The sequence below is a fragment of the Odontesthes bonariensis genome, chromosome 4 (genome assembly GCF_027942865.1).
Source record: "Odontesthes bonariensis isolate fOdoBon6 chromosome 4, fOdoBon6.hap1, whole genome shotgun sequence".
Taxonomy (NCBI): Eukaryota; Metazoa; Chordata; class Actinopteri; order Atheriniformes; family Atherinopsidae; genus Odontesthes; species Odontesthes bonariensis.
In genome coordinates this window covers 28,607,305-28,632,398 of record NC_134509.1, presented here as the reverse complement: position 1 = coordinate 28,632,398, position 25,094 = coordinate 28,607,305, and the positions used below count along the sequence as shown (strand labels likewise).

The window sequence follows — 25,094 nt, the reverse complement described above, 5'->3', positions numbered from 1 at the left end:
TTTCTGTTTTTAGGTTGTGACAAGGTTGATCCACCTGTTGGGCCAGAAGATTTTGGGGAACCTGCAGCAGGGTCGTGGACCTTTCTCAGGTTAGACGATGTTGGAGAGTTTATCTTCAAATGATGTCTTTCTTATTCCAGCCTGATTGTAACATGATTTTCTCACATACTTTATTCAATGACTGTGTCTTTGTCTTCCAGGGTCAGCCCTCAGTTTGCCCAGTATGGCAACAAGTGCTGATGTCACCAACCCTGCTAGCAACCTCTCAACTGTGGCTGTGCTTCCTGTATGTGATGAAGTGCCCATCAACGCATTCAACCTGGAGCTTAGCCATGCCCTCAGTGCCATCGGTAAACCCACTGAATTTCTTTGTCCCCTTTTTTTTTTTTTTTTGTCTTTTCTGTGTGGTGGATTTTTGTACTGGAACTTTGTAATTTATTTTAACTTGACACACAATTTGAAGACGATCGAAAGTTCTTTCCTCTTTCTTGAATCGTTTCATTTTACACTGCCTCTGTTTGTCACTTGTAGGGCCCACTCTACTTTTAACCAGTGAGATAATCAGAGAGCGCTTGGGAGCTTCTGCTTTGGACAGGTTCGTCTGATATTCAGGAAATCGTATCAGTCAACCTTAGCATCATCATAAGAGCACACTGAAAACATTTAGCTTTATCTCCAACATCCTATTTTCTCAATTTAAGCTTGATTGTATTCACTGCTGCAAGGTTTTTCTTTTTTCAAAGTTACACATAGTCGTTTGTGTAAATTAAACCAGATGTTGTCTGTGTCTGCTTTGGTGAATTGAAATGCTGGTCCTCATTGTCATCTTCTATATAATTTCAGTATTCACGAGTATCGTCTCTCTGGCTGGCTGGCCCAGCAGGAAGACATCAATCGAATCGTCCTATACCAGACTGACAACACCATGACCCCATGGACTCAGCGCTGCATCCGCCAGGCGGACTGCATCCTCATTGTTGGCCTGGGGGACCAGGAACCAACACTGGGAGAGGTATGTGTGTGCACCTGAGGAGCTTAGAAGGGAAGAATGCGATGGCAACAGCTGACTTTATACTCTCCTCCTCTCTTTCCTTTTAGTTGGAGCAAATGCTGGAAAACACAGCAGTACGGGCTCTGAAGCAGCTTGTCCTTCTGCACAGAGAGGATGGTCCGGGCCCGTCCAGAACAGTCGAGTGGCTCAACATGCGCAGCTGGTGCTCAGGGCATCTACACCTCAAGTGTCCCCGCAGGGTCTTCTCCAGGCGCAGTCCCAGCAAACTGGTATGAGGAAACTGTCTTGTGTTAGTTTACCATTCCCAGTTACTATATATAGCAGCTTAACATTCTGTAAAATGTTATCAGAAAATTTCTACTTTTATTGTATTTAATATGGATTGTTTTTTTAAATGTGTGTTTAGAGGGACGTGTATGAGAAGGTGTTTGAGAAAACAGCAGACAGACACAGTGATTTCTCTCGGCTGGCCCGAGTCCTGACTGGGAACAGCATTGCCCTTGTGTTGGGAGGAGGTGGCGCGAGGTGAGCACATTTCGTGAGAATTGAGTTACAATAAGTTGAGCAAACAAGTTCAGCAACCCCAAGCTACATTTCTGTTGCCTTGCAAGGAAAGTAAAAATGTAGCCATGTTATCCTACTGTCTTACAAAGTGAAGCAGCACGAGAAAATTACGTTCATGTCTTCTCATTGTAAACATGATTTCTAATGTTCTACCCAAGTGATATTCTGATGTACTCATCATCTTGTCTATTTCCATTCTGTCATGCAGAGGCTGCTCTCATGTGGGTGTGATAAAAGCTATGGAGGAAACGGGGATCCCTATTGACATAGTGGGTGGGACATCGATAGGCTCATTCATTGGTGCGTTGTATGCTGAGGAGAGAAGTGCCGTTCGAACCAAGCAAAGAGCCAGAGAGTGGTCCAAGGTACTGTACACATCTGTATTATTACCAGGTCTGTTCTGTCATTAAACATCACTCATGGTGACAAGTTTGCATGTTTAAAAAAAAAAAAAAAAAAAAAAAAAAAGAAATGAAATGAACATTTATTTGCAACCTGTTAAGAAACAAAATCCTCACACCTTACACAAGAGTAGTCAACAAAAGGATTGTGTATGATTACTGTGCATCGTGCCATTTTACAGGCAATGAATTCAGTGTTTAAAACAGTGCTGGACCTTACCTATCCCATCACCTCCATGTTCTCTGGTTCTGCCTTCAACACCAGCATCTACAAAGTGTTCCAGGACAAGCAAGCTGAAGTGAGAGACCGCAGTAAAAATGAGCTGACCGCTGCTATACGACAGCACGGGGGTTTGTGACAATGAAATGCTTTTTGTCCCCAGGACCTGTGGCTTCCGTACTTCAATGTCACCACTGACATCACAGCCTCAGCCATGCGTGTTCATCAGGATGGTGAGTGACCGCTACGCTGGCTGCTGGGGCCACCACCCACCCCAACATGATATTTTCATTTTGATAGTGCAGGATAGTACGTTTTTATTTTAAAGTACTTTATATACAATTCTATTACTAGGAATTGCAATAGCGCGCACATTCACGTAAACCAATACTGGAATGAGTATGTCTTTCTCTTAATTTAATTCAATTATACTACTTTAATTAACACAGAATTAATGTGTGAAAATGACACTGACATCGATATGTTTCAAATCCAGTTCAACAGTTCATATACTGGCATGTTGATGCACTCAGTCCACTTAGTCACAAGCTACTTAATGTCTCTGACTGTTTAGATGTCAATTCTATAAGTATATTGGTTGCAATAGCCCGAAGTAGTGCAGAAAAAGTAAATCTTGGGAATGCAACATTTAGTGAGTGTGATTAATAGCGCTTCAGCAGAATTATGTTTATGGTGGGTATCATCCAAACTAAACTGAAATGGCTGTGTTCTCAACATCCATTTAGGCCAAAAGCCAAGTAATTCTAGTATGAAGAATAAAACATTATTTCAAAACTAAAAGGAATAAGGGAAGTCCGGTGAAATAGATGGGCTTTAAACTATCATTTTATAAGTCTGATAATCTTATAAGAGCGTTCCAAAGGCTTTCACAATGAGAAAAGCTTTAAAAGGTTAGATGTCAGTAGCAGAAGACTTAGTGAGCCTGAGTCCATAAAGTGGGGGCTCTAATAGCAAGAACCACCTTTGTTACCTTTGCCACTTTATGACCTGAAAAAAATAATTGTGGCTGTATTCCTGGATCTCAGGGGTAGAAAGTGCTCCGGGTCAGGACATTTAGAAAGGTGAGCCGAGGGGGGGGGGATTTTATATCAACTAGGGGTAGTTGAGGTTTTCGTTCTTAGGATCAAAAACATCACAGATATGTTGCAAGGAAGAGCCTGGGGAAAAAAGGACTAAAGACCTACATGGAACACATTAAGGTCAAATTCTTTGTTTTATCTTAGTTCCGAACCCACTTTTTACCATTCAGTGAAAATCTACCCGTCTTAATCATGTTTAGGTAATGCAGCAGCCTCATGGTTTGCAGAAATTTCACTGTAAATCTATAGGAGAAAAACACTCAGATTTCTTTGCTTGTGCCTGTATTTGCTGAATGTTTCTTGACCTGCATAAAGTGCACCATCACTAACACGAGTTAAAGTAAATCTCTGTAGTCTGAAATGACTCCCTCCCACAGACCCTCCAAATCCAGTGTCCTTATGTAATCGCTGTAATGCTAACTTATAATTTACAGTACTGCCCATAACATTTACACATTAGAGACGTTGGTATTTTATTGTACAGATTTTTTTTTAAAGTTAAGGATGATTGCTGGATTTGAGGAGTTTTTGGGAAGCACTGACTGCTGCTGATGCTGTTTGCTTCTTGGCCTGCATCTGGACTAACTGCCTGAGCAAAGCCTTTTTCGCTCTCTCTCTCTTTCTGTCGGTGTCTTTTTCTTTCTTTCTTTGTTTTCTTTGTCATATGCTAAATTGCTAAAGCTGTTGTTCTTTTTCATTGTTTTGTCTCCATCGCATTTGTGTTTAAAATCCCCAAATTATTCCTTTGATGTATACACGGACATCACAATGCTACCCATCTATAACTTACACTGTAGAAATAATAACCTGCCTAGATCTGACCTTGATTATAGAGTCCCCTCCCGTGTCCATGTCAACATGTTGGATCCAGAACACTTTTTGACTTTCTCACATCTTGCCCTTTTAATCACATCCCGCGCTGCTTCCATCATTCCTTTACCTCCATTCTGCTCTGTAGTTTTTTATGGTTTGCTTTCGTCCAACATTTCTAACTCGGTGCTACCAAGAATATGTCACTTTGACTCCAGTTCTTAAAAGGATATGGGTACTTCTTGTTGTTTTCATCGATCGAAGGCACAGGGTCTCCTAGGTTTGTATTACACCTCTTGGTGTTATCTGGGGTTTTGAAACTATACAGATACTACTGTTTCTCTTGTCATTTCACAATTTTTGATCATTTAGTTCAGGTTCAACAGTCTTAAAATGGTGGTCTGCGCTCAATCTTTCTCTTTTCCTTTCTTACTTCCTTTTCTGTATCTATCAATCTCACACATATCCCTCTTTTTAGCATTTTCTTAAAGTTTCTTTCTGCTTGCCTCTTCCCATCTTGCTTGTTTGAGCTAGTCATCTAACAGCACTAATACTTTTTTTGATAAGTTTAAACAACACATCAGTCTTGATTGTTGTCATTCATTGTGCCTCACTGGTTACTGTTTACATCACCATTGGATTGTAATGATTCTTAGCGTTATAATGTTTTTGGTATCTGATCATTATTCTGAATCCCATTACATTTCCCCGCCATCAAACAGTTGCATTGATTATAAAACAGTCTTCTTGAATTCTTCTCTATTAATTGGCCTGATTTTAAGATTTTATAACATTTGGCATAAATAAATATTGTGGAGATTATATTCCCCTTTCTCTCCGCTTTGCTCTTCGGAGCTTCTTGCGTTCTTCTTCCCTATGCTGCAGGCATTTCTTTCTTGCTCTGTCTCTTTCTCTGTCCTTCTCATTTTCTTGTTCCATCTGTGACGTGGAGTCTGGCTCATATTTGATGTGTTCCCCCTTCTCCATCTCCATTTCCCGACAGGTTGCGTCTGGCGCTATGTTAGAGCCAGCGCCTCCTACACCCCCTATTTACCTCCCCTGTGCGACCCCAAGGATGGCCACTTGCTTGTGGATGGTTGCTATGTTAACAATGTCCCAGGTCAGATTTAAACACCCGCTCACCAAAACCTCCTCCTCCCTCATTCCTAAATCGACAATCGACCACTTGGCTGCCCTCCTCTTCTTTCATCCAAGTTTTCAATTGTAACTAACACAACCTTGACCAGGTGGACATTGGAAGCCCATGGTTTGGAAGGAAAGACTTAAATCTACATATATCTAGAGAATGATTGGATTAGTACCTGCCATTTTACTGAATTATGCACATCATATTCCGGCTTCCACTGGCTTTGATATTCACTCACAACAGTTTCTCCAGTTGAGTTGGTGCCATCAGGAAGATAATCAAGTGACCATCACTTTCTCTCTTGCATGTTTGGATATTTATCGGTCACAGAGAGATGCATGATCATCAAGTTTCTTATGGTGCTGAAATGTATTCTTCTCCTTAATGCATCACCACACTTGCCCTTTTTTTTAATATTTTTACAGAGACGCTTTTACCAACTTTTTGCTTGATCAGCTTGGATTTAGCTGAGTTTTCAAATTGACATTAGTGATAGAGAATAGATAGATTTTTAAAAAGAAGATATCTGACACCTTTCCTTTACTTAAGGTAGCAAAAGTCTGAGCCATGTCAACATCCCATCCACATCATCCATCTTCTACTGTTGTGGATCACCTTTTGCATTTTGGCTGACCTAAATGTGTCCGTCCCGTCCCTGACTGGAACTTGTTTTCCGCGAACGTGTCCTGCTACTCTTTCATTTTCAGTCATCTCTGCATACGGGAACATGTTCAGTTGCTCCTGCCCAGCTCCTGTCCTCTCCCCTGGCTTTGCTTTCTTTTATGTGCATGCCAGTGTCTTCGATGCAGCGAGTTCATCTATATATTTTTCATGACTATATATTGATGACTTATATTATGTTTTTCTTATTTTGAGTAATGTGTTCTGGATCCTGCTGTTGCATATCTTAGCTCCCTAGAAGATGAAAAAGCCCCAAAAACTTAGAAATGAAAAGCTCTAGGTGGTTGTCCCTCTAAAGACACGTTTCTTTGAGATTATTCAGCCAAAGCTTTCACACATACTCCATACACAGTGGCACCCCTCGCTTTTCTCTGCGGTGCTCCTTCTCCTTCCAACCCATGCAGCGCCTGGCCTGCTCCTGCCCCCTGCTGGCTCTCATCTGTACTGCAGGACTGGATAGGCTGGTTGCTTCTCTGCCATGTTCACCGAGAAAATCTCCAAACATTGTCACAACAACATCTGCTCCTGCTTTGCCTCTTGACACATTGAAAATAAAAGTAGGTCCATTGTGCTGCTGCTCTCTTCGGCTTCAGCTCAGCTAATAATTCATGGATTTAAAAATCTCTGTGGATTTTGAAGGAATTTACAACAGGAATTGATTCACATTATCACAAGCAAGAAAGCGATGTTGATGGAACATGGTTTGGAGATTGAAACAACCTCGGCTTTCTGTGATGGTTGCCATTTACTTGTTTACCTTTTGCACGAGTCACGCAGTGTCTCTGTGCAAGGTAATGAGGTTTGCAGTCTAAAGGTGAGCAGTACAACAGTCCTAGCCTTTGCAGGGATCAGCTACCTTCTTCTGGCTGAACTCCCTCTTGTGTTTGGATTGCGGTCTGTGTCATAACTAATCTGAAACGTTTAGCAAACATTATTGAGATGTTATCCCCCCCTTCCTCCTCCCTCCTTCCCTCCCTGGTGTGCCAGGCTCTCTGTGGCGCTATGTGCGGGCGAGCATGACCCTCTCGGGGTATCTGCCGCCTCTCTGCGACCCCAAAGATGGCAACTTGCTAATGGATGGTGGCTACATCAACAACCTGCCAGGCAAGTACAGGTGGCAACTCCCCCCACCGCACCCCAGCCCACTCTCCAACCAACATACTGTACAGTTCTCAATGTCTATCCAACTCCCGTATCCCAGAGGAGGGGGAGATGGAGTGATGGATGTTAATGCTTTGTATGGGGGGGGGGGTTAATCAAATTGGTTATGTGTTACACATTAGGTAAGTAAGCAGATATTGGGACTAATTCTAAAAGAGGGAAGTCCTGTGGTTGTGCTGATTTATTTATTTATTTTCCCATCTCAATGGTGACCCAGTACAGATCATTATTGAGTTTATCTCATGACAAATTAAATCAATTATAAGCTTAAAAAACAAATATATTGAAAAGTAGATCTTACATCACGGCCGAAGCCTTATTTTACTGTTTAAAAGACCATAATCTGGATCCAAATTATTCCTTTGGACATGCTCCACCCCTAAAGAGTTTCACATTTCACTGCCACTCGCGGATGGTGGAATGACAACATCGAATTTAACTGAATGAAACTCTGGTTTACAAGATGGGAAAAGTCAGCATTTAACAGTTTTTACAGTAATTCTCAAACTCATGAAATACTGAGTTGAACAGGATGAATGTATTTGTGTCTGCCAAACAGCCTGGTGTCACATAGGTGGACGACAAATGGGAAATGGGTGAGATTAACCATTGGTTTAACATTTGGGCGGTAAACTGAATATATGAAGACATTTCTCCTGTTGTTGGAAATTAAATTTTGAAAATCACACGAGACACCGGTCTGTTTTGCCATTTTAGTCTTTGTCTATTTTTTATGTTAAAGTTTTATTTCTCCTGCAGGGCTGGGTGATGATCTTTTTTTATTAACTTTTGTATTTCAAATCCAATTTGGTACAAATTTGGCACATCATATTGTCTAAATTAAACAACAACAGTAAACAATATTCTGCCTTTATCGCCTAGCTCCGCAGTTCTGTTCTGTAATTTTAAAATCACATTTGTTATTTCCTGAATCGGTGAAATTGGAGTTGTGTGTGTGTTTCGACTGAGGGGGGAGTTTTTTGTCTGCAGACGTTTGAATAGATCTTCATTAGCTGAAAATATGCAGAGTTGCTGCATACCAAATTGTCATATTCCCTTAATGTGTATGCACTGCTAAACTTTAATACTTTAATATACCTATACCAATATAATTTTATTTTATTTTTTTTAGCTAATGCTTTTTAGCTTTGATTGTGTTGCAAAGAAAAAAGCTTCCCCAGGTCTGTGTCTGTAGATATAAAACAGGATTGTTATGTTCAAAGGAAACACAGCTACTCTGACGTTTCTTTTGTGTGGGGTTTCTGAAATGCAAAGCTTTCAAGGCCCAAAGATTGACCATCTTAAAGGAGCCTTGTTAAGTCAACATCCTTTATTACCCTGTCTTCTCTCTGAGGTTTCTGTGCTGGATCAGCTGCTTTTTATAGTTGTTCTTGGCACACTGGTTCTCTGCTTTGGGTTTGTGGGATATCTTCCTGTTTCTGTCTTCAAATAGGCTCAACACCACAAAAATGCTCACTGCCCCAAGGCTCTGTCTGACACCATGTAGGCTATGAGAAAGGTCGTGACCTCGGGCCTACTTGTTGGCCAGGACAGTATACAGTTTTCTTTTAGAATGTTTCGCTGTTGATATCTAAATAATTACCCAGCCTAAACTGATATTTTTGTGGTGTAAGTCTGTTGGAGCGTTGTCTTTGAAACTGAGATGATCCTGAAACACATGTAATAACAAATGGTTTGTTGTCTTATCCTCTTTGCTTCTGGATTTCGTCAATCTGTGTGATTGTGTGCATGTGTGTGAACAACTGGTGTTACACGTCCAACAGCGGACATTGCAAGGAACATGGGTGCCAGAACAGTCATTGCCATTGATGTGGGTAGCCAAGATGAGACTGACCTCTGTAACTATGGCGACAGCCTGTCTGGCTGGTGGTTGCTGTGGAAACGGATCAATCCCTGGGCAGAGAAAGTAAAGGTACAGTACAGGTTGACAGCGTTTGACTGATTTTTAGCTTCAATGACTCACTCAAAGAAATCAGGTGATTAAACAATTAACTTACGGGCATAATGGTAAAAATGTGTTATGTTCTTTGGTCAAAACATTGCACTCACACAAACCAATCCCACAGGTGCCAGACATGGCGGAGATCCAGTCACGGTTGGCCTATGTGTCTTGTGTGCGGCAGTTAGAAGTGGTGAAAAAAAGTGCCTACTGCGAGTACATCCGACCACCAATCGACCGTTTCAAGACCATGGACTTTGGCAAGTTTGATGAGATCTATGTGAGTTACCCTCTGAAAATGGCAATCTGTCAGATATGGTGCGTTTATGAACATGAAAATAGGGCATTTGTTAAATCATTCTCTTGTTCACCCACTCACCATAAAGGAAGGTGCATTTCACCTGAAAACACTCTTCCTTCCACTGCAACTCATGCACAAGCAAAGCCTTTCACCCTTTTCACAACACTTTGTTTTACTATCACATTCTTTAGCGATGCAAGGCTATCATAAATATAATCTGTGTCTTATATCTTTACCGGTGTATGAAACGGTTTGTGACAAGTACAAGGAAAAATATGTGCGCTATGTCCTTCACTCCTACACGGTGCATACAGGTGGTATATTAATGACACGCTAGCTTTACCCGTACGATTTGCTTGTTTGTTATTTGGAGTTTCACACAGAAGTGTTTGACGGCTGCGGTCTTTAATCTAGCATGTTTCTCTTGTTGGAGCACAGTTAGCACTAAGAACCCAGTGGTAGATACCTTGGTAGATACCTACTGGAGCCTGGCAGTACTGAAGCTCTCGACTATTAGTTTTCAAACAGCTCTGTAAATTACTGCCACCTTGTGGTAATAGTAATGCATTACTACTAGTGGATGGTTCAAACAAAATGGCTCCATATCAAGACGGAGTTGAGACCATCGTAACTTCAGACACCCAAAGTACTCTCCCTAAGATCTCCCTAACACAACAAAGAACCAAGTTTTTTTTTTTCTTCTCATATCTCTCCCAAAAAGTGATCATGGTCTTTAATTTTCAAATACTATGAAGTCTAAGCCAGTGATATCTGTAATGTGGGTTCCATTTGTCTCTTTAACCATTCAATGTCCTGCTCTCCCCTTTGGTAGAGCTAATTTTTTTCAGTGACTATATTGTTTCTTATCGACAAGATTAAGTAAACTTACTTAGATATCTGTACCCCTCAGTGTAGCTATGTAATGCTAAAATAATTCCTACATTATGCCAATGACTTTTTCAAACTTTTGCCATAAGGTGCCAGCCAGCCATTTGTGAAATACAACACCGATTGTCATTATTATTGTTCAAAGGAAATGAGAAAATCTAGAGAAACATTTATCTTTTTCCTCTTTCTCAGTGCGGACATTAAAGGTTTCATTGATCAGAACCAGAAACGATGTCTTAGAAAGTTTCTTTGTCTGTTTAATCTACTTTGCGTTCCAGGATGTGGGCTACCAGCACGGCAAGTTGGTGTTCACCGGCTGGGCTCGAGGTGACATTATCGACAACATGCTAAAGGATCACCGTTCGGCCGACTACAACGACAGCAAGAGAACTGACGTGAGGAGAGCTCATACACACACGTAGACCATAAATGTTTGAAGGTTGATGTGTAACAGTCGTGTTCATTGTAAAAATGATTTCTTGTCTCTCAGTCCTGCACGTGTCCAGCAGCTGACTTCACTGACCTTGCGGAGATTGTATCCAGGATAGAGCCTGTCCAAAGCTACGTGGCTACAGAAGGTGAAGGCTCACTAGCCGGTTAATTACAATCTCGTTGCTAGAGAAAATTCCTGTTACACAAAAATTCCTTTTCAGTATTTCACGACCTTTAAGCATACAGCCTGCACATGTTACAAGTGATTGATACAGCAGTTATAACCACTTAATGTCTGGATGCCCTTTGAGGTCATGCCAGATTTAAACAGTGTAATAAATATGGTGTCATAGCTGTCACCTGGTCTGCTTTATTGAAGTACAGTAGAAGATGCCCCTGATATTTTATGGGTGTGCTCCAAACTGGGCTGTTCAGCCAATAAATTCTTTTTGTAATATGTCCTTTAAATCTTTGTTTTCAGCGGAGGAGTCAGACTGTCTGACAGAGTATGAGGAAGATGGGATGGACACGGTGAGAGAGGAAGAGAGGGAAGAGGAGGAGTACGAGGCAGAGGACCCTGAAGACCACTCCCCTGGAGAGTGGGGACAGAATGGAATTTTTCAGACTGTGAGCGTACACAAAAACATTATATCCAAAGGAAAACAAAAACATAAGCCGAGTCACGTATGCCTGTTTGCTCTCTTTATTGCCTGACCTTAAAAGGACAATCTGGTTATAGTCTCAAGATTCCATGAATAGACCAAAATGTAACGTATGTTTACAAGTGCCATCTGTGTTCTTAAAGCTCGATACAGTTTATATATGCTCTAGATCTAGAAAGCCAAACCAATGCAATGGTGCCTTTAACCTGCAGTCTCCTAAATGGCCAGCAGGGGGTGATGCCTCTCCTTGCAACACTAAAAGACCAAATATCCCATGTGATCAGTTTTCTATTGAGTTTATAGTCTCAATCACTGGGATTACTTCAATACAACTTGATGATTGTTTTTTAAAAACACAGTCCTATTTGAAGTAAAATAGACAGTAAAGCAGGATGTACTGTAAGGTTGGGCTCACTTGCGACTGAGCTCTTTACAAAAATGCATTTTTCATACACCCACTCACACACAGCTGCCGTTCTTCTGTTTGAGCAATAGCCCATGGCCCACCTTTGTGTCTGTTGGTTCTTATTGAAACCAAGGCGCCAGTGGCTAAAATGTTAAACTCAAGGTTTCAAAATGGTAGATAAACCCTGTGGTGACACCATGGTGAGATCATGCATCTTTTATATACAATCTTCACAATAGTTTGACTGCTAGAAAACGTAGGGGAAATAGTCTGGAAAGATAAATGTTTTTCCTTACTCCCTTTTTCTTGCTCTACACTTATTGTGACATTGAAAATACTAAAACAATTTTTAATTTTAAGATCGCATAGAAGCCCTGATAATTGTCCCAGATCTGTGGAAGGTTTTAACAAACTAACTTGGTCTTTTTGTGGGACTTTTTGATTACCCCTTCTAAAACTGGCAGTATCTTGATTTCACATCCATCCAGAAGTTTTTTTTTTTCATGGCATTTAAAGGCACATCTTTGACAAAAATTACCATACAAAACTACCAATCTTTGTTTTTTTTTCTTGGAAACAATTTGCTGCCCTGCTAAATCATTCCCAGTTTTGCTTTTATTCTAACATGACAGCAAAATTGTTACCTCAGTTGGCCTCTTGTATTCAAAATGTGAATTTCAAAGAGGGACATTTAATGTATTGTGTGCGAAAATAACATTTTCTCACTAATGGACCTGAGTTGCACTTGGAAGCTTCTACGTTTTATGGGTAAAAATAAAACTGTTTTCTGCCCTGCAGGACGAAGAGAAATCTGTGAGGCAACGCAGAAAACTTACCAGTGACTCCAATGCTTCTGAAGTCTCGGACTGCTAACACAGGGTCCAGGGGGATTAAAAGGACAAACACAAGGGTCAAATTATGGGTCCAGAATTTGTCGAGGCTCAAGATATAGATGCCACACTCTGCCTCTGCAGCTTCTGAAACTCTGGAATAATGGTTTTGTTTTCCTAGAGGAGAACCACTTTTCAATATTTCAATGAATCCTCTTTCCACCAAGTGGCTTCCGTCTGAGATATGTGGTCTCAAATATGAACAGAGGGTTTACCCCATCCAGAGTTTTACTCATCACGACACATCAAACCCATTCCACAACATGTCTGACTCTCTGAACTTTGAATTCAACAATTCAGACCATAAACGGTACATGTACCTGCATATCTGAATATCTGTGTCTTTAATGTCAGTACACCTTCATTCAGGCTCTCCATCATTGGGGATATGACATATTATGTGGTCTTCATTTCAATTTGTGCGCTTGCTCACATGGGTGCATGTTGGTGGTACCTGTGCTAGGATGACTGTTTTGTTCTGATGTGCAAAGTTTTGATCTTTGAAGTGGTAGCAAGACACTGGAAAGAAAAGTGTGAGATGCAGACAGAGTAGTTACTAAAAGTGATTAAAGCTAATCATGGATATCGTGTCGGTAGTCTTATGGTGGATACTGTAGAGAGAATGGATGTTAATGTAGTCACAGAAGTGGATCTTTTTTTGTTGAATAAACAAGAAACTGGGCCAGTGTCAGAGAGCAGGATGAGGACAGGAGTAGCCTGCTCAGTGATTCATTTCTTTCCAACAAAGTATTACTATAATTTTATTTTTAATTAACGCTCAGTGGAATAGAGTGAACTTGAAATACTGCACTGAAAGAATTGAACGGAAATGAGGATGTATGGGAGACGGTGAGTGGATGACATTGCATATGGGTGCTTGAAATGTTTGTGTTTTTGTTCAAGATTATGCCAGATTAAGATGATGCCTTGTTTAACCACTGTTCACCCCACTCAGTGAACATGACTGTGGAGCAATCACTGGACTGACACTACGAAACAAACAAGTGTGCGCCTGCTTCTGTTTGCACAAGGTCACACACTCCGTACTCAGGGTTCCTGCGTATAACTTGACACTCATGACAAAAAATGTCCTCTGCTAGTCATAGTAAGGTGTATTTGGGAGTGTATCTCAGACTGCGGAGGTATGATAATCTCCAACACCATGCCAATAAATAATAATTAAAAAAAATTGATATTTTGACGTGGATAATACGCAGAAATCCAGAGTAATCCTATACTTCCAATGGGCAGAAATTAACCTCTAGTAACACTTATTATGGACTTCTTGTAGAAATTGTAACAAGTTTATGTTATAACATACACAATGTTAATATTCATATATGTATATGAGGTGGAAACTTTTAATTTGTCGCTTTGCTGCAAAACAAGGGAAACTACACCTGAACCAGAAAAGGGTTTGTTCTCTTTAACATAAATTCTGTTGTTATCAACAGTTGCCAGACTTGCTTTTCTTTTTGTTTTTTAATTTATGTGTTAACAAGAGGCTTTTTAAACAGGGGAGGGGAGGGGAGGGGAGGGTGGGGGTTGATGTCCTATTTTAATTAACCAGGCTTTAGCTGTTTTGCACTGAAATATTTGAAGTATTCCTTGCTCAGAAGATGTTTGATTTAATATTTGCCATCCACCTTGATATGCCAAGGGAATCTAATGAATAAAGAAGAGGTTATAATTTAATATGCATATTGTAAAATAAACATAATATGCATCCTAGACTGTGTAATTTGATTTTTTTTTTTATTTCATTTCTCTGAAGCATGTTTAAATGTAAGCTGGATGCAGTTGTTTAATGTTAGATCACAAACTAACTTTTTGGATGTAGCTGGCATGGTCTTCTGCTGTTTCCCAGCGCTGATGATTGTTTTTCCACACTCGTGTGAAACCTTGCTTTTTTTGCTCTGAAATAAGTTCACATTCACATTGGTTGGAATCATTACTCCAAATAGAGCTGTTTTCTGAATACATTCTGCATAGTTTGGATAAACCTGCCATACTAACTATATTTGTTCCAAATTGCCATATTTGGGAAACTTACTTTTACCTGAAGCAGATCGTCCGAACAAAGTATAACATCAGTATACAAGTGGATAAGGTAAAAAAACAAAAAAAACATTGAAAATATATACAGTCCCAATTCTGCATTTCTGTATCAGTACATGTTCATGTAAATTGAAACGAATATAGCTGGATTGATGTTTGGTTTACAAACACTGCTCAATAAAAACACAGAACATTGTAGGGTGATACTTTTCTGGGGGGAAAAAAGCTGCTACCTGGAATATAATTGGAAGCTGGTAGGGCAAGAGGTAGTCAGTGGGAAGAATGCAGACTGAGTAGTAAACATAATATTATAATGTGATGGTCGGGGTCCACTTTGGCAGTCTTGCACCCGGGCCTGGTGGTGATTCGTTCCACTGCTGATAACATGGGAACAGTTGCACTTGCAGTGAGAGGAGAATGGGTCGACCCTGAGCTGAAGGTTTGAAATACACGCAAATAAACTTGCAAGTAATTCTGATATTTTATCAGAACAAGGAGCGATTAATTTACAAGCAAATGTGTGAATGGCAGTAACTGTCGCTCATTCACATTTTCAGAGACGGTTTCTAAACAACATTGAAAATACAAACACAAAATGCCAGTTCTGCACATCTGTATCAGCACATATATGTATATTAAAGGACTGATACTTTTCAGCACAAAAGAAACGCATTGAGGAAACTGCAACTCTGTCTTTTCAAGAAAACTGTTTTTATTTCTTTCAAAAAATAAAAATTTTGCATATAAACTTTATATAGGTAACGGAAGAAAACACCTAATGGACATCGGTTGGAAAGTAAAGCTTAATATGAGCCTGTCAGAGGATAAACTACCAGGAAGCTGAGAGGAGGAAAGAAGTGTGGACACTGATAATCTTTTTCCTTGAAGTATTTGATTCAATTCGTGTCTGCTTTTTGTCAAACGGAATGAGCTCAGTCCACAATGCTCCGCATCCTGATGTGAGGACCGGACTGACGGCGGTGCTGGTGAATTCTGGGCTGGCAGGTAAGCGTTAGCCTGGCTTTCAAATAATGCCTGAATTACGGTGACTTTTCAGTAGTTTCTACAGACTAAAGCTTTGGCCAAACACAACTAAAACCATTATGACTACTTTTAAACATAGATTTGTGTTTTTACATAGCTACAATTTATAAGGAAATTCACCTTTATAAACCAAACTTTTAAGCATCATGACCTCTAACCAACTTTTTTTCTTACAGAAAAATGAATGTGAAAGATTACTGTTAAATCTTTGTTTATGTGGCATGTGTGCATGGTGGACAGGAAAGGGAGTACAGGGACCTTGTGGTGGCCTTTACTGACTGGACCAAAAAGAACTGTTTGCTCCTGAACACCACCAAAACCAAAGAGCTGGTGGTGGACTTCAGGAGATCTAAAACCCCATACCAGTCAGTCTGCATTGATGGAGGGGAGATGGAGACCGTTCAGACCTGCAAATACCTGGGGGTGGTGCTGGATAATAAACTGGAGTGGTCTGCCAACATGGACGCAGTGTACAGGAGGGGCCAGAGCCGTCTCTTTTTCCTGAGACGGCTCAGGTCCTTCAATGTCTGCAGTGATATGATTTTCATGTTTTCTCACACTATCATTGAGAGTGCACTGTTCTATGCTGCTGTCTGCTGGGGGAGTTGCACTACAGACAGAAACTGTAGGCGCCTGGACAAACTGGTGAAAAAGGCTGGTTCTGTTGTAGGCAGAAGGCTGGACCCTCTCAGTGCTGTGGTGGAGAAACGGATGAGGAGGAAGTTAGATTCTGTGATGGAGAATAATAAACATCCTCTCCACAGCATCCTGACAGGACAGAGGAGCAGCTGCAGTGAGAGGCTCATCTCTCTGCGCTGCAGGACTGAGAGGTTCAGAAGGTCCTTTGTTCCCACAGCCATAAGGCTTTATAACAGTGACTGCTGAGTTCTTCTCAAATTGATTGATTGATTTTTTTTTAAATTTATTTGTTTATTTAGTCATTTATTATTATTATTATTAGTAGTAGTAGTATTTTTTACTAGAATTGGTATTATTATTGTTCTTGTTAATACAATCATTGTAAATATTTAAAAAATGTTGAGCTACTTGACTAATTTGAATTTCCCCCATTGGGGGATGAATAAAGTATTTTTCTATTTCTATTTCTATTTCTATTTCTATTTCTATATTTATCTAGTCCAAATTGGATTTCAGTGTCCTTGCTGTATATTCTGGTGAAGTGGATCAGTGAGTTGATGTCTTGCTCAGTCCTGGCTTACAGCTTGATGCCATCATGGGAGAGGTGTTGCATAGAGTTATTTGTGTAATCTCATTGGCCCTCATTTATCAAACTTGCGTAAGACGAAAAACGTGCGTAGGTCGTGTGTACGTTCTTTTCTGCGCAAAGGTTGGCATTTATCAAATCCATCGTGAGCGCAGGAAAGATGAAATCGCCACGACAGGTCTGAAGCCGTGTACGCACTTTTCCATTTTGACTTGCGGTGACTGCAATAGCATACATAAACAGCAGCGTCACTAGTGCGTGCCTCATGAGTAGCAATAAATCCCTAGGTTAAAATTACAGACTTATCACTTCAAAGAAGGCCCATGTTTTATTTGACTTCAACATAAATATAAACATAAACGCAAATTAAATAAATTAAACAAGTACAACTCCGTAATTGGAAGAGTGATGGCTCATTATTCAACCGCGCACCCTCACACCGAACAGGAGAGGCGCTTTAACACTGCGCACTGTGGAGAGGTTAGGGCACCTAAAGGGCAGGTGGATCTGTCTCTCGGCTGCGGGGGAACCCTTCTATATACGCCCGAAAAGGTATGCAATATTATTATTGCATGCGGGGTTCTCCATACATTGCCCAAAAAAATGGAGTGCCATTTCCAGATGTACATCCAGAGGACCCCGTACCCAGAGATCCCACCAGCCTGCACATTCTGTTATTCAAGGAAAAAAGACGTAGCTCCGATCAGGCCAGCCACCCTCTCCTCCAAGGCACTCAAATCCAAACCTGGATCAGAGCCCCCCCCCCCCTGTTTGTGACATGCTGCGTCCGAGAGCTGCGACCTTTTTTGTGGCCAATTTCATATCGGACCACTTCTTCCTGATCTTATTGGAGAAAAAGTAAAACATCGTTCAATTTTAGATTTCATTTAATCTGGAGTTTATCACATTTTATTGACCATCACAGTAGGGGAAAATACATAACTCGTCCGGTCTGCGATTTACATCGCCAACGCTGTTGACAGCCGTCCCAGCTGTCAACAGCGTTGACAGCGTTTCTTTGCCGTCTTTTGTCTATCCGTGTCGCAAATCTAGAGGTGCGGCCCTTTTATAGAAGGCGTGGTTAGGATCATTACGATGGATTTCACCCGCCAGATTTATCAACAGCCGCTCTGTTTTACGATGGGATTGGTGTGGTACGCATGTTTTGTAAATCTCACTTGAGCTTCTGCGTACGACGAGTTCTCCGCTCATATCTACGATGCTTTCTACGACGGCTTGATAAATGAGGGCCATTGTCTCGGGTGATGGTTCAGTCAATAAGGAGCTTGTTTTTAGTTCCCTTGGATTTACAACCAATTCCCCAGTGGCTCATGGATTGAGCCATGTGCCTACTCATCTACTAGGATGCCTGACAGGAGCTTCTGTGTCGTACAGAGGCATGTTATTGGCTGGAACTTGGATGAAATCACACTCTTTTGGGGATCCTTCGTGATCAGGACTGTCTGGTCGTAGGTTAACCAGTGTGGGTGGGTCCCATCCTTTAGCAGCTGGTTCATTTGTGCTGCTAGACAGTCATGGAGTGCCGTTCGTTTCTTTAGACAGTGAGTGTGTGTCATGTCAGGTCTTGGTTCAGCCCAACCCCTCTTTCTTGAGACTCTTTTTTTTTATGGTCTCTGCATTTTGCTCTGGGAAACTGCTGTGGTCAGCTCTCAGATCCATTCTTTTAGAAGCATTTGTGTTCTGTGATGCCGCTTTCTTCCATATGCTCTTCCAGGATTGTTCAGTCTCAGCCCTGTGTGGGTCTATTCCCTTCTTCTGAAAGTACACTTTGGATGATTCAGTGGAGAGCATTATCTGTACATACATACATACATACATACATACATACATATAGGCAAGGCAAGGCATCTTTATTTATATAGCGCATTTCATACCACAGGCAACTCAATGTGCTTTACATAAAGACAAGGCATTTCAAAGATAAAAATTAAAACACAGTTAAAAGCAATCAAAGAAGAGGGGGAAAAAGAAAAATATAAAAAATAATCAATTAATTAATTTAAAAGCGAAGAGTGTAGATAAAATACTTTCAGGTGTCATATGCACAGCTAAATAGAACTGTTTTCAGCCTGGATTTAAACATTGTCAGAGTTGAGGCCTGTCTCACATCTTCTGGAAGACTGTTCCAGATTTTAGGGGCATAAAACTGAAACGCAGCCTCACCTTGTTTAGTCCTGACTCTGGGCACCAGCAGGAGACCCCTCCCTGAGGTTCTCAGAGCCCGAGTTGGTTCATATGGCTCTAACATGGCAGAGATGTACTTTGGCGCTTGACCATGAAGAGACTTGTACACAAGCAGAGCTGTTTTAAAGTCTATTCTCTGAGCGACAGGAAGCCAGTGCAGAGACCTGAGCACTGGACTAATATGGTCGTATTTCCTGGTTCTAGTCAGGACTCGAGCAGCAGCGTTCTGGATGTACTGCAGCTGTCTTACAGCCCGTTTAGAGAGCCCAGTGAGCAGGCCGTTACAGTAGTCTAACCTGCTGGAGACAAACGCATGGATCAGTCTTTCTAAGTCTGATTTAGATGGTAAAAAGCTGCTGATGTTACTGATTTAATGTGGCTGTTAAAATTCAGGTCTGAGTCCAATATTACCCCGAGATTTCTAACTTGATAGTTAGGTTTTAGAGAGAGATTCTCAAGGTGACTGATAACACTCTCTTTGTTTATGTGGGCCACAGACAATGATTTCAGTTTTGTCTGAGTTTAGCTGGAGAAAATTGTTTTGCATCCACACACTGATCTGTTCGATGCAGTGACACAATGGCCCTCATTTATCAAGCCGTCGTAGAAAGCATCGTATATATGAGCGGAGAACTCGTCGTACGCAGAGGCTCAAGTGAGATTTACAGAACATGCGTACCACACCAATCCCGTCGTAAGACCGAGCGGCTGTTGATAAATCCGGCGGCTGAAATTCATCGTAATTATCCTAATCACGCCTTCTACAAAAGGGGGTTGAGAGGCCGCACCTCTAGAATTTGCGACAGGATAGACGAAAGGCGGCAGAGAAACGCTGTCAGCTGTCAACAGCGTTGGCGATGTAAATCGCAGACCGGACAGTCATGTATTTTCCCCTACTGTGATGGTCAATAAAATGTGATAAACTCCAGATTAAATGAAATCTAAAATTGAACGATGTTTTACTTTTTCTCCAATAAGATCAGGAAGAAGTGGTCCGATATGAAATTTGCCACCAAAGAAGGTCGCAGCTCTCCGACGCAGCATGTCACAAACAGGGGGGGGGGGGGGGGGGGGGAGCTCCAATCCAGGTTTGGATTTGAGTGCCTTGGAGGAGAGGGTGGTTGGCCTGATCGGAGCTACGTCTTTTTTCCTTGAAGAACAGAATGCTTACCAAAAGTCAGAATCGCTGAATAAGTTCCTCTCTCCTCCTGAGCGCTCTTGGCTGTGCAGGCTGGTGGTAGGGATCTCTGGGTGCGGGGTCCTCTGGATGTACATCTGGAAATGGCACTCCATTTTTTTGGGCAATGTATGGAGAACCCCGCATGCAATAATAATATTGCATACCTTTTCGGGCGTATATAGAAGGGTTCCCCTCGCAGCCGAGAGACAGATCCACCTGCCCTATACACCTCTCCACAGTGGCACGCGTATGCGCAGTGTTAAAGCGCCTCTCCTGTTCGGTGTGAGGGTGCGCGGTTGAATAATGAGCCATCACTCTTCCAATTACGGAGTTGTAGGCTACTTGTTTAATTTATTTAATTTGCGTTTATGTTTATATTTATGTTGAAGTCAAAACATGGGCCTTCTTTGAAGTGATAAGTCTGTAATTTTAACCTAGGGATTTGTTGCGACTCATGAGGCACGCACTAGTGACGCTGCTGTTTATGTATGCTATTGCAGTCACCGCAAGTCAAAATGGAAAAGTGCGTACACGGCTTCAGACCTGTCGTGGCGATTTCATCTTTCCTGCGCTCACGATGGATTTGATAAATGCCAACCTTTGCGCAGAAAAGAACGTACGCACGATCTACGCATGTTTTTCGTCTTAGGCAAGTTTGATAAATGAGGGCCAATGTATCTACAGGCCCGTGTTCTCCTGCTGTCAGTGACACGTAGATCTGAGTGTCATCTGCATAGTTGTGGTAGGACACATTATAGCTGCGTATTAGCTGGCCTAGTGGAAGCATGTACAGATTGAACAATATGGGTCCCAGGATTGACCCCTGGGGAACCCCACAGTTCATAGCCATTTGGTCTGAGACACGGTTACCAATTTCAACAAAATATTTCCTGTCCTCTAGATAGGACTTGAACCAGTTTAAAGCACGACCAGAGATTCCCACCCAATCTTCTAACCTCTGTAATAAGATCGCATGGTCAACTGTGTCAAAGGCACAGTAGTTATAGTTGAACTGGATGCTGTGTTCTTGCAAGGGATGTGGATAAGATTTCTCTCATTGGACAGTCATGCACATATATACATACATGTGCATGTATGTCCACTGCTGCCATGGGAATGGCAGTTGTGCTGAGCTGAAGCTTTAAAATGCACATTAATAAATTTACAAGTAATTCTGTTTTACCACATTTACAGGGATAAATGTATTCACAGGTAAATGTCTGAATGGCAGACTGTAAGAAAGTTTGTCCATTTCTTGATACAATGTAAATATTGCCCAGTAAGCAATGAATCTGCCATTGTTTTCCTTTCATTACTGTTCAGTCACTTTAATGTGTTAAAACAGTGAGTGTCAAAAAGTACATTTAATACAAACTAGGGTAAAGCCCCTAATCCGACCGACGGATTCAGCGGGTATAGAAAATGGATGGATGGATGGATCTTGGCAGATATGTTAACACTTTTCACATATGGGTTCCACCTTATTAGCACAAAATAATTATCCTTGTTAACCTGCTGCTGTTCCACTTTGGTTATTCACAGATACCAAACAGGTGGCTCAGCACTCAGCACACAAGAAAGCTATTTTCCATCCCACTGGCTAGTGCCAATATGGCTACTGTTTCCCTTTCCTCTTCCTCTATTGACTCGGGGGCTAACTGGATATTGTAGAGACCAACATCCCTTCCAGTTGTACAAAGTCATATCACACTAAAATCTGGAGTGTTCTCAAAGTACCTGCATTGTACATGTCAGTGGCCTAATATTTAGGCATTTAAAAAAAAAAAAAACAATGGCACTGGTATAGTTTTTTTCCAGTTCTTTTGAGAGGTGTAGTTGATATTCTTTTTGGTTTTACACTTTTTCTTCTTCAGAGAATGCTTTTAACCACCAGTGGTATGTTCAGAAATATTTAAAAAATTACTTTTGCGTGAGAGACAAATTCCAACTTTAGGCACAGGAAGGAAAGATGAAGCATATTAAAATTCATTCACACTTAAGACTCATTTAGAGACAGCAGGGTACAAAGAAGTGAGCAGTGAAAGTAGTCAAAGTATTAATTTTCTTCTTTAATCCTTTCAGGAAGTCTTTTATGAAATCTACTAGGGTACTTTCTCTTGCAAGAAGATGCCTCTGGAGGCCTATTTCATTTCCATGCAAGTGCCCCCTGATGCTAAACTGATGGGTCAGGCAATTATGGGCTCTAGCTCCAGTTGGGGAATGGGTTTGTTAGTCAACACCTGGTATGGAGCTCTCCCACATAATGGTAAAGAAGACCTTTGATTGAACAATGTTTTTTTAATACAATGTGCTGTTCTCATGCAGTGATAATAGGACAAAAGTTGTTGTGAGATGGGTTGAAAACCAGCCCTTTATTGAAATGACTCTCCTGTTGAAGCCACTACAGCATCAGTGTCCTGTTTGTGCACATTTATACTCATTAAGCCATTTGAAGAACTAGACTTTTCAATCATAAAACATTATAAAAGTTCAACTAATTACTTGTACATGCTTATTGAATTGTACTGTATCTGCTTCTTTAACTACACAATGGCAGTCAGCAACAACAAGGAGCTTCTATTTAATGTTTTCAGGCATGTACTCGGTGGTCTTTTCTGATTTTGGCTGCATCCCTTTGACTTACTCTGGCTACTCTCCAGCATCTGGATGGACCACTGTCAGGTAGGCACTTGGACTGACAAAACCACAGAGGCAAAAGCAAAAATACCTAAAATCAACACCAAGAACATGGTTTATATCATCTACTAAAACTTACCGAATCCCTTTAGTAGCTTTAAGTTTGGAAAATAAAATTTCAACTGTTTGCTCATGTCATTATCAGTGTTGTTTTATTATATGATTTTTAAAAAAAAAAAAAAGATAAAACAAGTCAATCTTATTAGATTGAACAAAAAGTTGAAAGAACTTTCTAAATAGAGGAATGTCTGTGTTACTACACCCCATTGCACGTATGGTGGCTGCCTAACAAATCCTTCCACTGACCAGTTTTTACGCATGATTTTGACGGTCTAATCCAGAAACACTGACTATGAGACAGAGGCAATGAGTGGAAAGACTGAAAAGCACACTTACCATTTTTGACTCCTGACAGACTCGGCTGATCAGTGAGAGGATACACTGAGCAACCACCGCGCATGCAATGAGGCGTAGCAACACAGATGTTCTTTGGTTGAGAAAATAATGGCTGTCTGATGTAAAAGTGATTTGGTGTAAAAATCCCTGTGTTTAACAGAGATATTTTGATTGCAATCAGATTTGTTTATTATCTTTGAAAATTTTGGACCTTCACTGCAAGCAATTTAAAATTGATTTAAAATGTATAGTCATTCAGCACAGGTGAATGTTAGTAATGGCAGACTTTGAGTAAGTTGGGTCTATATTTTATAGACTGACTATGTAACAGTAATTAACTACCCAATAAATTGAACACTTTTTATTATAGCAGAATTTACCCTGGGCATACTATACGGTATTTCTAGCCTTGGAGCCTAATTTAGAACCAGTTCTTCCTCTTTCAACTAAAGCACTGACTCCAGCTCTGAAAAACTGCAGGAGTAGCACCAACTCTGCTGGATTAGAGCAAAGAATCGCGTACAATGTGGGCTCATCAAGATCAACCAGACCCACTGTAATATGAAAATAAATGATAACTGCCATGTTTAAAAATCCAGAGTCAGTTTAGCCTTCAGTTTGCTGGTGTCAAGAGACAAAGGAAAAAATAGCATCAGGATGCCCGTGAAGAACATGACATCAGTGTTTCATTAATGTTTTATAGCCACGGCCTTTTGAAGAGCAGCATTGCAAATTCGTTCATAACATGCTGATCAGCATATGGAAATGCCAGTTAACATAGTAAAGAACATTGACATACAGCAACCATTGATATTTGATGGTATTTGGACACTGGTTTGCAGAGAAAGTGAAACAAACTGTGATTGTTTACACAAACTGTCATCTTGTGCTATGGCCCTTGATTCAGAATACACTAAAGGAAGTTCAAACATTTAAACTGATGTGATGATGTGGCTCTGTAGTGGTTCTCTGGAAAACCAAACCAATTCTTTATACAACCAACGTACTGGCTCAAACATCAGCCCTGGGCCAGGGCAAGAACTGCTTTGGTTTAACAGGGTTAAGGTTCACTCAGTGATGTACTGTTCCTGTGTAAAGGACCTCTTCTCTTTTCTTATTTATGAATGATGTCAAATGTCAAACAACTTTAGCTGTAAGTTTGTAATCATTTGCATAAAGACTTACTTTTATATTTCAGCACCTACAACTGGGTAGTTGGGCTTTCCAATCCAATGGATTTCTTCCCCCCTGCATTCTGTAACAATGCAGTTTTGGAGAGAACAGAGTCACCACGTAACTTCTTCACTGTAATGGAGTATATTGCCATGAAGACAAAGGAAGTGGAGTAAACATCTGAAGCCTCTCACAAAGATAATCACAGATACTGCTCCTGCTCTAACAGCATTGACTCAAAATAATCCCATAATCACTTTGAAATTTAAATAATTTCCTAAACTAAATGAGATCCAAATAGAAGTTATTTATTCCAATGAGTGTCACATTCGTAACTATGACCTTTTGTGCTGGCTGTTAGATCAGATTGCTCTCACAAGGTTATAGGTATAGTTTTGACAGTTATTGGAATAAACTATATAAAACTATGCTATAACAGTAAAAAATGATGGGGTACACAGAACAAAATAAGTGAGATTCT

At 40.8% G+C, this 25,094-nt stretch overlaps 1 protein-coding gene and 1 pseudogene across 5 annotated transcripts in view; both read left to right on the top strand.

Moving 5' to 3' along the window:
* Window positions 1-14,366, top strand: part of pnpla6 (patatin-like phospholipase domain containing 6) — a 29,968-nt gene extending 15,602 nt beyond the window's left edge. For 3 of the 5 annotated variants that reach the window (XM_075463847.1, XM_075463848.1, XM_075463849.1), the window contains exons 21-37: window positions 14-89; window positions 201-350; window positions 532-595; window positions 844-1,012; window positions 1,099-1,281; window positions 1,419-1,537; window positions 1,785-1,941; window positions 2,160-2,276; window positions 2,361-2,430; window positions 5,111-5,227; window positions 6,923-7,039; window positions 8,881-9,029; window positions 9,184-9,336; window positions 10,524-10,640; window positions 10,736-10,823; window positions 11,159-11,304; window positions 12,544-14,366. In XM_075463847.1, the coding sequence (XP_075319962.1) occupies window positions 14-89; window positions 201-350; window positions 532-595; window positions 844-1,012; window positions 1,099-1,281; window positions 1,419-1,537; window positions 1,785-1,941; window positions 2,160-2,276; window positions 2,361-2,430; window positions 5,111-5,227; window positions 6,923-7,039; window positions 8,881-9,029; window positions 9,184-9,336; window positions 10,524-10,640; window positions 10,736-10,823; window positions 11,159-11,304; window positions 12,544-12,618 (2,067 nt within the window). In that variant the 3' untranslated portion in view covers window positions 12,619-14,366. The remainder of the gene's footprint in view (window positions 1-13; window positions 90-200; window positions 351-531; window positions 596-843; window positions 1,013-1,098; window positions 1,282-1,418; window positions 1,538-1,784; window positions 1,942-2,159; window positions 2,277-2,360; window positions 2,431-5,110; window positions 5,228-6,922; window positions 7,040-8,880; window positions 9,030-9,183; window positions 9,337-10,523; window positions 10,641-10,735; window positions 10,824-11,158; window positions 11,305-12,543) is intronic. The other 2 variants (XM_075463850.1, XM_075463851.1) reach the window with 2 other exon arrangements.
* Window positions 14,367-15,619: 1,253 nt separating this feature from the next.
* LOC142379146 (ependymin-like) lies at window positions 15,620-24,789 on the top strand (annotated as a pseudogene).
* The last annotated feature ends 305 nt before the right edge of the window (window positions 24,790-25,094 follow it).